General features: G+C 41.6%; 1 protein-coding gene across 2 annotated transcripts in view; it reads left to right on the top strand.

Annotated features, from left to right (window-relative positions):
• Window positions 1-291: 291 nt before the first annotated feature.
• Window positions 292-14,218, top strand: part of LOC306777141 (A-kinase anchor protein 13-like) — a 67,304-nt gene continuing 53,377 nt past the window's right edge. For both annotated transcript variants that reach the window (XM_079268144.1, XM_079268143.1), the window contains exons 1-2: window positions 292-387; window positions 3,111-3,172. In XM_079268144.1, coding sequence (XP_079124270.1) covers window positions 327-387; window positions 3,111-3,172 — 123 coding nt within the window. In that variant the 5' untranslated portion in view covers window positions 292-326. The remainder of the gene's footprint in view (window positions 388-3,110; window positions 3,173-14,218) is intronic.

Here is a 14,218-nt window from a genome sequence, read left to right as displayed (position 1 = left end):
GAGAGTGTGAGAGAGATCCACAGCCGGAGCGTTGGATAGAAACACCATGTCAAGGGGAGATTCCAACCTCGCCACCAACTTGCGGCTCAACACTTCCCATCGCCCCCTGTGACTCGACGGCCCCCCTGAATGCGGAGATGGGCCAATACCAGTCAGTAGCGGACATCAAGCTCGTCCCTGCGATCCCACTTGATGCTGGCAGTAGCACCCTCCAGAGCAAAGGTCAAGAGCCTGACGCTACGTATAATGAGGATGGTGTGTTTGAAGGGCTGGAGAAAGACTCTCTGGATACAGTGGACAGGTGGAAGGAGAGACAAAAGAATAAGATGAAAAGTGAAGTGGAAGCAAGGAAAGAGCTGGTCACAGTGGACGTCACATCCCAGACAGGTAAATAACTCCTTATAGTGTGTCTTTCTGTTTGTGTCTAAATCACAGTGCAACCGTGTCTGTTAGTACATCCATTACATTTTTTATTTCCTGCCCTGTCAGGATCAGATATGTGGGAAGCATAATCACATACGTGTTTGTGCATGAAAATAATCAGCACTTTGCTTGTTATTAAGGTCCCACTGGGCAGCTTCATTATAACCACTAAGTAATGAAGTAAACCTCGCTGACCATTAGCCTCTTACAACAGTGGTGTATAAAACATTCAGTGCTTTTATTTTTGAAATAATTAGAACATTTAAAAATATTTATTGTACGTCGGTGGTAATAATGGCAGTCTGCTGGTTGGTCACGTCTGCACTATAGCTGCTTAAGCTAAGACATACTGAGAAGTTTTACTCAGCTGCTTGTCTTTCACTCAACAGTAACCAAGCTAGCTGCTAGCCGTCTGTCTGAAAATGATGTGATCATCTTCATCGTGTATCTAGGGAAAGACTCACTTGCTCTTTTTCAACAAATAGACACCATCCATTCTTTCTTTTCTAATATTAAAACCATCTTTGGCTTTAGCGGAAATCACACGCATATCCTGGCATTCCTAATTTACGTTAGCATCTCAAGGTCCATGTAGGGAGATTTTACTTGTAGCATCACAGCTTCGTGGGATTTAATTGTGTCTAAAATGTAGTGACCCTTTTATTTCACCCTCCATTTTGAACAGTGGTGGATAGTTTTAGAATAGAAGGAAGCAAAGAGACACAGCAGAATAATTTCAGTAACGGGGCAGTGTGTGTGTGTGTGTGTGTGGGTGTGTGGGTGTGTGGGTGTGTGTGTGTGTGTGTGTGTGTGTGTGTGTGCACTGTTTGTATGGGTGCACTGTTTGTATGGGGCATGGTATCCAGGCAACCTGATGATGTCATCAGGACTTAACAGTGGACAGTGAAACTGGAGGTGGGCTGATAAATGGTTGTGCTGTATGTATGCGTGTCTGAATGTGTCACTGTGTGAACGGGTTGTTGCATACGAGTGTGTGCATTCTGCGCGTGCATAAAGTGTGTGTGCGCGTGCGCCGCTTGATATGACTCAGGCCAACTGTCTGTTTTATGTGAAATTAATATGCAGTTTCTTTAAGCCACTGTGTTCATGTTTTATGTTTGTGTATATTCTCGTACTTGCTACATAGTGAGGACCAAAAGTTTTTAACCAGCATAGAGAGGGCATTTTTTAGACAGAGGACATTATGTCCGGTCCTCACTTTGTCAAAGGCAAGGGTTGAGTTCAAGGGTTCAGACTTGGTTTTAAGTTTCAGTTTAGAATTCGGTTTAGGTTGGGGTTAAGGGTTGGAGTTACGCATTTATTTGTCAGGGTTAGTGGCAAGGGAATGCATAGAGAGTCCTCACAAAGATAGAAGTACAGGGATGTGTGTGTATGTAAGTGCTGGTCAGTTATTGCAGGACCGTGATGCAGAGCCACATCATCATCTTGTAATAGTTGTGTGAGTTGGAAGCAGTCCACATTAGTCTGTCACATCCTCCTGTTCAGGTGCTGCAGTGGTTATGTGCTTGAGTCTGTGTTCATAGCCACTAATGAATGATGGTAATTCTAACATCTGTCATTTTTACTGAGCTTGTCGTCCGATCCCTACCAGAGGCACACTATAGTATCCAGAATTGAGCTCTAACTCTAAATAGGAAAGGATGCTGTGCAGATAGAACATCCGTTTTTAAAAGAGGCACCTCGGCAATGCCGAATACTTCTTCTTGCTGAGATCTGGTAAACATCACTAAAAAGAAGTCTGACAGGTCAACAAATCGAGTAATCAGACAGATTGGATCTGTATAAGGGCCGTATAAGGCTAATAAACGTGGACAGAAAAATGTAGAGCCATCATACCAAACTCTTCTGCGATGCTTATCTCCATGCTCTCAGGGAAGGTATTTTGTGGGTGCAGGTGAAGATGATAAAAGAGATGCCAACAGCCACCATCACAACATTGAAGAGAGAGTCCTGTAAAAATGATCTGCCTCATAGATAAGCCAAAAAATCAACAGAATTAAGTCATACCCAAAAGCCGAAAATAGGTTGCCGTTAACAAAAATGAGCTAAAACAGGCATCCAGAGAGGCAGCTCTGGATGTATCTAATGTTCCAGCATTTTCCAGTTTGCATGGCTGCCTGGGTCAGGGAGAAGCTTACCATTTCCCCCCTTAATTATTCCAAGCAGAAACATTACTGACTCACCATGACTGGAGGAAACTCCCTAACAGGATCTTCATCATCATTACCTGACTCACCTACGTTGTCCGCATTATTTATTTATTTTTCTTGATAATACGCTGCTGGATGGCAGTTTTAAAGCAGCTCTGAGCGTTTGCCTAGTGTCACCTTCCATTTTATAGGTAAGTAATCCCTCTCATTTACCTCTTCTACCCTATTTATTTCATAGAAATACACAGGAGTAGAACAGACATCCCCAATCAAATCAACGTAGCAGGACCATCAAAGTGGCGGCCATTTTTTTGTGTATCGTTGCCATTGCAACCATTGCAGCGGGCTAACTTCCGTATCAACTAAACCTACTTCATACCACAAAGAAAAAAAATGCAATACCTATTGACAAAGAGGCAAAATCAAAATAGCTAACAAATGGGTTTTTTTCCGGCAAACTTTACGTTAATGAAATCAACACCAACTCGATGATGAACTCATGTTTTCTGTTCGCAGCAGCTGAAGAAGAAGAGCGGCAACAGAGGAGGCGGGACTCAGATGGCACACACAATCTGCAGGTGAGTTTACACTGACTGTTAAAGAATGAATACAATGAAAATGTTCAAACGTCTGTTTGACCGGAGACAGTTACAGATGCTCATGAGCAGCATGAAACACTGTCTAATCATCTAATGGCGGTGGGCTGGTTTGTCCATACGAACACCTTTAATGTGACCAATAATGTCTTGACGCGTTTCCACAGCAGTCTGGGATAACATCACGTTACATGTCAGTGGCTGAGTTGTTGTTCACACCTGGCATCAACATGCATCTTGGGTTAACCTGCTGGAGGCAGCAGTAGTAACAACTTTTTGGTAGATTTCAAGTACATTTTTATGAACCTAAACATATATGGTTATTGTCTACCGGTGGGGATGAGAGCAGGAGGGAGGGCGGGCAGGTGTCAGCTCTTTGCTGAGCACCAGAAATAAGCACGTACTTCCGCTACCGCAGAGAAAGTCAGTTTAGTAGGTAGTGCTTCAATGTGGGCAAGAACGGAACAGAAGAATATGGCCATACAGTATGTGGTCTGGACCACTTCTTAATGTGGTCTGAGTTCACATGTCCTTTCACTGAAATGCAGAGGGTACATTCCAAGTCTCTTATTTGTAATTTCCTCGCTCCTCGCTTAAACCGGAAGTTGTTCTGCTCTGCCATATTTACGGCCGTCCCAAAGCTCTTATTTCTGCTCAGAGGATCGAGGAGGGATCTCTGAGGAGCCATGAGCGCGAGGACGCACGAGAACAGCCTTCCAGGAAGTGTTTTAGCAGCCGACACGCCCCCTCATTGTTCATCAGTTATTTGATTGGATGAGCTGGATCCGACTGATCTGATTTTTCTCAATATCACTTTCATACCAGAGTGAAGACAGATCAGATTAAACTCGAGTTTTATATTTGATACATTTTCTGATTCACCATCTGGTTAAAATATATGTTCATTGTAGGTCTGAACAATGGACCACAAACAACTTTCGTCATTTATTAGAAAGATTTGTCTTTTCTTGATCTGTTATGTCCCTTAATAACTTTTATTAAGGATACAATTAAAGTCAGAGAGCTGGAGAGACGAAACACTTTTTACATCATTTATCATCATTTCATTCAGTCACGTGAGGCTGATCATTCCTGAGTGTCGGGTTTGATGAGTTATATCATCTTATTTTCCCCCGAAACATGGATCCTAATAATATTAATTCCAGTGTTAAACCATAATCATATTCTGGGTTATTTAATAATGACATCTCATCTGGTGAACTAACAGCACACAGCTCAAGGTCATTCATGTTTGCTTCACTTGGTCGTTCAAACCAAAAGGCGATAGAAGTAGTTCTGTAAAAAATGAAAGGAGGGAAGCCTTGCCTACTTTCTCACCTACACACACCTGACCAATCACTTATTGTTGCATTGTCTATTTTGATGCGTTTGCAAAAAATTGCCAAATAGTTTGTAGTTTAAAAAAAAAAGAAGCTTTTTGGCACCATGAAGACCGTTCACACAGCAGACAAGGCAGGTAACATGCCAAACAAGCCGTGGGAGCCGGCCCGAAGATAAGAGTCCGCGTCCACTGATAAGTCTCCAGATAAAGAGCACGAGCTGAATGCCAGACTCACAGGTCCCATGATTCAGCCTGCAAACTCCTTCCTCCAAATGATATGAACGCGAGTTAGCTGCCCTTACAACCTCACTGCTCTCCAGGTCTTTCGAGGTTAGTTCAGACCAGGCCAAGTTCACCTCTAAAACCATATAACTCGTTTTTTCCAATGTTTCCTAATGACGCAGTAGTTGGTCTCATGGAGCAGCAGGTCACAGCAGGTCACAGCAGGAGATATGGGAACCTTAAGGCCTGGGTTTTACTGTGTGTGTGTGTGTGTGTGTGTGTGTGTGGGGGGGGGGTGGGTGTGTGTGTGTGTGTGTGTGGGGACAGCATTAACTCAGTCATGTCTTGTTTTGGTTGAGCTGCATAGTGTGAGGTCAGAGACAGAAAGGAGGGAGGGATGAATACACAGGAAAGTGCAGTGGGAGATGACAGAAGCAAAGTATGAGACGACTTTATCCTCTAAATTCTTAAAAAACATGTTCATTAAATGTCACAGAGCCAAGTTCTACATTAAGTTAAAGGACAAATGACATTTTCACAACGTGAAATAAATTAAGTTATTGCACCATAACACACTACTAACTTTACTGCAGTGTAGACAAGATTGTGTCAAATAATCAAATTATTTTGTATTTTTAAGGTGTAATTATTCTCTATCTAATAGTGGGACTTTGATTCAAGAGTAGCATTACTTTTTACTGATCATCTTACATATTAAAACTTTAGTCATTTAAAATCATATCTGGTATGGGTTGTCTGGTTGAAAACAGTATAACTAGGGTTGATGGTTCCAAAAATTGAATTAGTAGTTTGTAAACTTTTTTTATGTATATATTTCAATGTAATGTATTTTGTTTAATTTAATTGTTAATTTGGTTAATTTAATGAATTTACTCATACATTTATTTTTTGTTTAATTTTATTTATTGTTTACTTATAGGTGACGTTAACTCTTGTTGTGAAACTTCTATTGTGGTAATTACGCCAACAGATCATATGTCATGATTATTATGTCAACAGTTATCAACACCTTTAGGGTTTCAAAATTCTGGAAATATTCAAGGTGAATACTTGGAAACCTAACATGAATTTATGAATAATATGGATGTAAATCTGCAGAAGCAAACCTTTCACCGTATCATAAGCAGACATAATACTTCCATTCATTCGTCAAATGCACACAACGTGAAATGCAACGGTGAGTTAGCGAGCTAGCAAGTGCTTCAACACTTCCTTTCTTAATTCCTTTAGCATAGGATAGACTGGACCATCCTTTACCAAAGGAAAGAAGATAATGCCCCCCACAATTCCTTGCGGCGGCAACATTTAAAGTGACGCACCATTTGGCCGTCCATGAAAACAAACGACATACCTATCTCACACAGGTTTAACAATTATTGTTATACAGTCATAAACGAATGGGATTCATGTTGATGAATATGAATAGAGTGACAACCATTTGTTTCATTTTATATGTATTCATTTACTTTGAACATGTAACAAAAAACGAAATAAAATGAACAGTAAATATAGCAAACTGTCAATGAACAAATTCTCGTTAACAATTCTCAATAACAAGAAGCATCAATAAAAACGAAACAAGCTAGGCCTATGATACATTATTAAACTGTTGAAAAGCAAAATATAACCAGTTGACTCTACATTATTGCAAATAATATATAGGAAATATTGATATTGAAGAGTTTCAGTGATATTGCAAATTAGTGAATTATCAGTTTCTACTGAAGCAGTGTTGATTGTTAAGTGTGACAGCAGCAGGAAGGAAGGAATTTATATCGCCTACACGCTGTAGCATAATAGATTTCATGGGGTCGCGTTACAGTTGAGCTTTTTGTAGTCCTTCATTGTAGTTTCTCCATAGCAGAACTATGTCAGCACCGCTGTTGCCTCATAATTACGTAGTTTAGTAAAAGTTCAGTCGGGATTCTCTTTTCCTAACTCCTTATGAATTCTCCTTCATGTCTTTTCCTGACCTCATTACATTTTCCATTGAGGTCAAGGAAAAGTGGTTGGGAATAGACGTTAGGAGGTAACTTTTGACTTTTCGACCGTAGCCCAGGACTTTGTTGTGTGTGTGTGTGCGCGTGTGTGTGTGCGCGCGCGTGTGTGGTCAGAGGTGTGAGTATCGGTCCTTTGCTGCTCCCTTGTGGTCAGAGCAGGTAGAACCACTTCCACATGTCTGTCTCTCTCTCTGTCTGTCTGTGTGTCTCTCTCTCGCTCTCGCTCGCTCTCTCTCTCTGCGGGTCACAGCTGGATGGTGTAAAGCAGTTACCATGGTTACAGCAGTATTTGTGTGCCGCTGATTGGTTACAGATGGAGCTGAACGTTTCCACTTGTTTGTTGTATTTTGGTCACTTGACACCCAAAGCATGATGGGAACTATAGTTTCAAAAAATAAGTAAGACACCAAATGAGAATTTAAGTAAGTAAGACACCTACTGAGAATTTAACAAACATAAAAAAGTAATTAATTACTTAATAAGTAATTAATTAATTACTTAATAAGTTACTTAATAAGTTAAAATGAATAAGTTACTTAATAAGTTAAATTAATTAATTACTGAATAAGTTACTTAATTAATTAATTACTTAATAAGTAATTAATTAATTACTTAATAAGTAATTAATTAATTACTTAATAAGTAAGACACCTACTGAGAATTTAACAAACATAAAAAAGAAGAAAAATACATGACGTAGATAGGTTTGCAGTCTTCAAGGTGTATATTTCAAATTGCATCTATTACACACATGAAAATAAAGTTGTGAACACCGGCTGAATATCTATTATCGGAATCATAACTGTATTTTAACTGCTACTGTGTAAAGGGAATACTGCTGTTAAAAAGCACCTTATTTGTTTAAAGTGTTTGCAAACCAAATGTTATTGCACTTTTGTTCCTATAGCAGTACCTTTAAAATAAAAGTGCGCAATACACTACTAAAAAATCATGCGATTCATCACGATTATCGCCCAGTTTAATTTTTTTTTTCTGAACTGTCTGCAGTTAATAGAAAAACACAAAACGGTCCATTGCTCACGTGTTAACCTCACATCTTTATTTTGTAACAATAATGTAAGCAGAAGACGAAATGGACTCAGATGAATAAGAGGGTTGAACTTTTGCTTTTTGAAGTTTATAATTGAAGCGTTTATGTAGTTAACAAAGCGCTGAAGGGCAGCAGCGGAGTCCAACGCTTCGTCTTCCTCTCCTTTGTTCTTTCTTTCTCTCAGTTCCAGCAGATAAAAAGTTGCCTCTCACTAAAAATGCGGAGGCACTTAGTGAGATAGGGCTCCAATTGTTCCGTGTGTGTGTGTGTGTGTGTGTGTGTGTGTGTGTGTGTGTGTGTGTGTGTGTGTGTGTGTGTGTGTGTGTGTGTGTGTGTGTGTGTGTGTGTGTGTGTGTGTGGAGCAGTGGAGAGGCAGCAAATGGATGAGAGGGAGTTTGTTTCATGAAGGGAAGGCCAGAAAAGAGAGAGAGAGGGGAATGGAAAAAAAAGGCAGAGCGAGTGGGATGGAAGGAGGGGCCACCGTTTTGAACAGATGTGGGCAGAGAGGGCTTATTTTCACGAACCAAACTGCTGCAAAAAGGAACACGGCGATACGTAGACTTCACTGGATTACACACCTCGAACTGGGGACACGCGGGACTTTTTCTTTTTGTTTTAACGTCACAATTAACACTTGATCCTTTCATCTAGGTTCAGTTCGGAATCTGCGGCGCCGGAGTTAAAGGTTGATTCGACCACATTTCACTCATCTTCTGTGGCTTTAATTGGTCGTACAACCAACTGTTGTTGCTCAGTTGATTTGTGCCGTTTGTTTTTTCTCTCATGGTGTGAAGAAAATCAGCAGCCTGCAGCTTTGGAAACCAGTTGGATCTTTTTTTTCTTTTTTGTCCCTGGGAACTCCACCCTCAGCCGTTCTTATCAATACGCTATTTGTTTTATTCTTGACTGAGTTGCGTTCAAGAGAGAAAGGAGAGACAGCAGAGAGAGGGAGGTGGGAAATATTTCGGGACTTATCCTGTGAAATGTTCACGTGTTAACACGTCGATCCTCGGCTGCAGGCGGCATGTACGAGAGACACAAGCGGAGGTACAGCTTCTGTGCCAAGGGAGAGAGGACAGTGGATGTGGTGCTAATTAAGGTATGTGTGTGTGTACATAAACAGGTATACTTGTCTGAGTATTTGAAAGTATCTTTTTAATTTTTTCCTTTCTGGGTTTTTGGATTAGATTTTAATTTTTTCCCACTTTCGACAAACGACAAAACGGTACAAATCAGGAAATACACATATGGTCAAATTAAACAACAAAGATTTTTCTTGGAATGTTGTCCCAGCATGAACACATACATCCTTGACAAAGACAAAAAAAGGTTAAAGACATTTCAGTGGGACATTTTGGGCCTCGGTGTTGTCAAAAACCTTCCGCCAAACAAACACACAAAAAAGGCTTCTCGCTCCTAATAGCGATTTTTTTTTCGGGATAAACATTTTCTGAGTTATGGAATTTACACTTTCCATCACGCTTTGGTGTGATGCAAACAGGAAATGCAGCGTTGCCACGGAGACGGTGTGGTGCTACCGTGGCTCCTTGCTTCCCTCACTCATCGCGTCTCACCCTCTCGGATTTCTCCCAGGGAGAGAAAAGTGAGGGAGAGACGTGAGAACGGAGGAGATGTATTTCCAGACCGGAATTTACGGTGCAATAAAAACCAGCCACAAATGTTCCATATAATATCTATTCATCCAGTAGTTTGTTGGAGGCTGCAGGTACAGTGAGTCTGCATTTTGAGACTTTTATTCCTCTTTCTACAGGTAGTCTGTCTAGCCGTGTCCACAGCGCTGTAAAAGATGTGATAACCAAAATGATTGATGCTGTTAAGATTTGATTGAGATGATTCTGAGTAGAAACGTTTAAAGGTTTGAGATGAAGTGTTTATTTCTCTCAAAGGGGAAAACAGATTGCTTATGTCATGTTTCTGAACACGGAAGCTAGGATACTGACATATTGTGTTGTAGCGTCAGCAGAAATATTCAATGTTCGATGGTCCTTAGTAGGAAGTCATATTTATTATGCCATAGCTGAAGGAATTTCAGAGAAAAGTCATCTGGACAGAGATGACGGCAAAGACTGTATATAAGAAGTGGACGTAGTCATGGTAACGTGACCCATTGGTTTAGACCAGCGGTTCCCAAACTTTTTAGGCCGCGCACCCCCTTCTACATCCCGACCGGGTTCGCGCACCCCCCCCCCCCCCCCATTAATAAAAAAAAAAAAAAAAAAAGACGCAACAGAGCCTTTTAAGCCTTCATAGCCGCATAAGAATCGGACCAATGAGAGAACAGTTTGCTCGCGCGTGGCATTTGTTTACAAGATTTAGTCCGCTGTTAAATGTTGCAGTGTGAACACAAACTGAACAAAGGAGCAACTGCAACATTGTATCATATTAATCCCTGAATCAGAACAAAGCAAACGAACTGAAGGTGTGAAAACGCCCTGAAACACTGCAACAAAGTTTCAATAACTTTCAGTGACACAAGGCGTCACTTTTAAAGAGCAATACGGATGGCGAGCACACACGCACAGGCTCAGAGGCAGATTATCACATTTAATTTACAATTAATGAGCGACTAATGTAGCCAGGATGTCTTCGGACAAAGCATCGATGCGGCGCGACACAGTGTTGTTGGACACCGGGATCATGTCCAACTTTTTTGCTTCTTTCTCCCCAATCATACATTCCACCATCTCTCTGGCAGCTGGCAAGCTCACGTCTTCAGTGATTGTGTGCGGTAGCCCCTTTCTCCCTATTCTGTAACCAGATATGAAGCCCGTAGTGCGTCATTTATAGACCCAACACATGAATGAGACTGCAGTTGTTTTGGCTGTTTTGTAACTCCTCCAATTTCGATATAAACAATGTAAGGGGCTTTTGACTTGCACTGGCATGCTTGGTGTTCAGGTGGCGACGTAAATAAGAGCTTCAGACTGTTAGCCAGAACCTCGCTGCACACCACGCACTGTGGCTTTGGGGAATCTGCGTTGCCAATACAAGTGAAGCCCAGACACAGATACTTTTCATCATATTTCCTCTTTTTTTCCCAGTCTGATGCTCACTCTCGTTTCCTCTTTTTTCACCTTGACTCCGCGATGGGCCGATGTGCTCCCGATTTGTCTGTGCAATCCCTTCCTCCTTCCTCCGTCTCATCTTCCTCTGACTCGATTTCTTCTCCCGGTCTCTCCCCACGCACCTCTCCGTTCCCCTCGCCTCCGATTCCTCTCTCTCTCTCTGTCCCTCTCCTCTTTTACGACTGATAGCTTCAGATGTCCCACCTGACAGTTTTTAAATTAAAATTACATTTTTTTTTTATATTTAATATTATTACACCATCAGACCGCCATTACACTTTTCCTCTCGCGCACCCCCTAGAGGCAGCTCGCGCACCCCCAGGGGTGCGCGCACCCCACTTTGGGAATCCCTGGTTTAGACTGTCGTTTTGAAGCCTTGAGTTTTGCGATTATACCGTCGCCATCTTAGATTACAGCCGTCGCCATGTTGTTTTTTCCGCTGAACTAATGAACTAACTAAAGTTACCATATTTGGAATGCGGAGGAGTGATGTGGAGACGCCGTATACTTCTCTGGTAGAGGTATCGACCTGTCAATCACAGTAAGTCTGCCCCTAAAGCATAGTCCGCTTTATGGTCTGTTTGACTCTAAATGGACCATAATTTATTAAATGAACATCATGATGTATTTAAGAAGACTTGAAACTAGAGGGTGAGACCATAAACGAATGTTTACAATGTTTACCGAGGGAATAAATCAAGAGAGAAGTAGTCATTTTCTCATAGACTTCTGTACAACCAGAGGAGTCGCCCCCTGATGGTCAGTCGGTTCACTCTGCAGAACCGGACATTGCCGCCTGGATGATACACAGAGATATATATACAGTAGGCCACACCAACTGCAGCAGCACAGAGTTGATGAGTGGTGTTCTCGTCCCACGTCGTTCACATCCTCTCTTCATCTGGATCATTTCGCCAGGCTGTTTATTCCTGCTCTCTTTAACACCACGGCCCACATGTCATTTGAGTTCTCTCATGTCTGACTGTACGTTTGAGGGTTTCGGACAGCTTCTCATTGTACGTGTCACACTGAGGCACACCTATATACATCATGAGTGTGAAGGGGGAAAATCTCATGACTTGTAATTTTGGCTTTTATTTCTGTCAGATTTACTTGGCACATTTACTGTACGTTGAGTTATTGCTAACTCACTGTAATCACTCACCCTGTCTATACTTGCCATGAAGCGATCTCACCCTAACAAGACTACACTTGAAGAGACGGAACACTAAGAACAAAATCCACAGTCCTCATTCTGTGCAAAACATACGTCCTTAAATTCATCTGAAGTTCATATGAGGCAGTTTGAGTTGGATACACAAAGAAGTCAAGTTGTTGTGTTCTTAGCAGCAAATTTTTCGTTTCCATGTCTAGTGTGTCCTGGCTGAGCGGCAGCAGAGGGAACCATCCGGGTCATCCTACATGTGCTTCTTTTAAGGACAAAACATTGCCAATAAATCCACATACGACCAGAATACAGATACCCGAATGATTTCATCTCACTGAAATGAAACTTCAACTGAACTCTCAAATGCTGTGCTATTCTTTTAAACTTCTTCACACTTTCCTTAAATCTTGAAAAAAACACGTAAAATATATATGTACAGCAGTGGCGGCTGGCCAATAGAGGGCCATGGGGCAAAATTATAATAATTATACAAATTGTCAATATTTGTGTTTTTGAACTGTGGAATGTACCCAGTAATATGTGTAAGATATGATATCTTGCCAAAATATATGCTTTTCCTGTTCGTCCTCTCTGTCTGTGTGCTCTCTGCTCTGCTCTCTGTCTGTGTGCACGACACTCTGAGAACGCGCAGCTTGGGGGCCTGATCGTTTTGGCCCAAAAGAGGCGGGTCTATGAAGCAGTTTAGCCAATTGCTGATTCAAGATATAAATGAGTGACATACAATTTAGCCAATCAGCGCCCTCAAATAGATTCAGCTGTGGGCCAGAACGATCAGGCCCCCCTCGCTGCGCGTTCTCGTCAGGAGAAGTCTCTACAGGCGCCCGCGCCAGCGCGAGCACTCCTCCTCCAAGACCCGTTTGAGAGGAGAACTTTGGCGGAGATTCTGCAGCCAAAGAGCTGATATCAGATCAGCCTGACCTCACAATCAGACAGCAGACTCGCGAGAAAGTGAAGCAGTACATGAAGCTTCTGTACTAGCTGTACACCAGACAGGTTTGGCTAGCTGGATGACGTCATGCTAATCATTTATTTAGCTTTTTAAAACAACGGGGAAGGATCCAGCACGGACAGTTACGGGAGTGAGGGATGAGGAGGTAAGGAAACATGAGAACACCAGGGTAGAGAGTGAGGGATGAGGAGGTAAGGAAACATGAGAACACCAGGGTAGGGAGTGAGGGATGAGGAGGTAAGGAAACATGAGAACACCAGGGTAGAGAGTGAGGGATGAGGAGGTAAGGAAACATGAGAACACCAGGGTAGGGAGTGAGGGATGAGGAGGTAAGGACACATGAGAACACCAGGGTAGGGAGTGAGGGATGAGGAGGTAAGGAAACATGAGAACACCAGGACACACATGAGAACTCTGTCAAGCTACATATTATGCAAAGTGAACATCTTTTCTTCTACATAGCTGTCCTCAGTCTCATCTGCTTAACTTGGTCATGGAGGCATCAACATGTAATAGAGATGTTAAATTAACAGTGAAAACTCATCACAGCTTAATTTAACATCAGTATTCATAATTACACTTCATGTTTACTTCTCCTGATCTTTACCTCCTATAACAAGGTCCATAGGAGCATCTCAATAAATAAACATGTTATATTATGTTATATAAGTGTTATTTACTGATTGTTTTCGTGTTGGAATACATGTTAAATATTTAACTGCCAAGTAATAATGCGTGTTTGATACTTTGATTTTTTTGCATTAAATCATACTGGGATGTTTGCTGAAATTGATAGGATGGCCCTACCTAGAACATGTTCCACCAGCCGCCACTGATGTACAGTATATATAACTCAATTATCCTAAAACAGCTGGTCACTTTAGTTTTTGTCACTCGTACAAGAGGAAATGGTGCATTTGTTCGGGACTGTTTTCAGCAGCGGATTAATCCACGTTCGGTGCTCTAGTGAGTATTTGAGGCAGCAGCACGGAGTCTGTGGGATTGAGTCAAACTAAACTGAAGTGTCAAGGAACGTGTCATCCATTGCAACTGTTACTCACTGATGTGTTTTTAACAATAATGGAGCTCTCTGGCACAGATATATTGGACATGTGATTTATATCATAAAAGGAACAACAAATAAAAGAGATTTATCCTTTAATACAGT

Source organism: Melanostigma gelatinosum (assembly GCF_949748355.1).
Source record: "Melanostigma gelatinosum genome assembly, chromosome: 1".
NCBI classification, from domain to species: Eukaryota; Metazoa; Chordata; class Actinopteri; order Perciformes; family Zoarcidae; genus Melanostigma; species Melanostigma gelatinosum.
The sequence above is the reverse complement of the archived record's forward strand: the minus strand, read 5'-3'. Positions and strand labels throughout refer to the sequence as shown.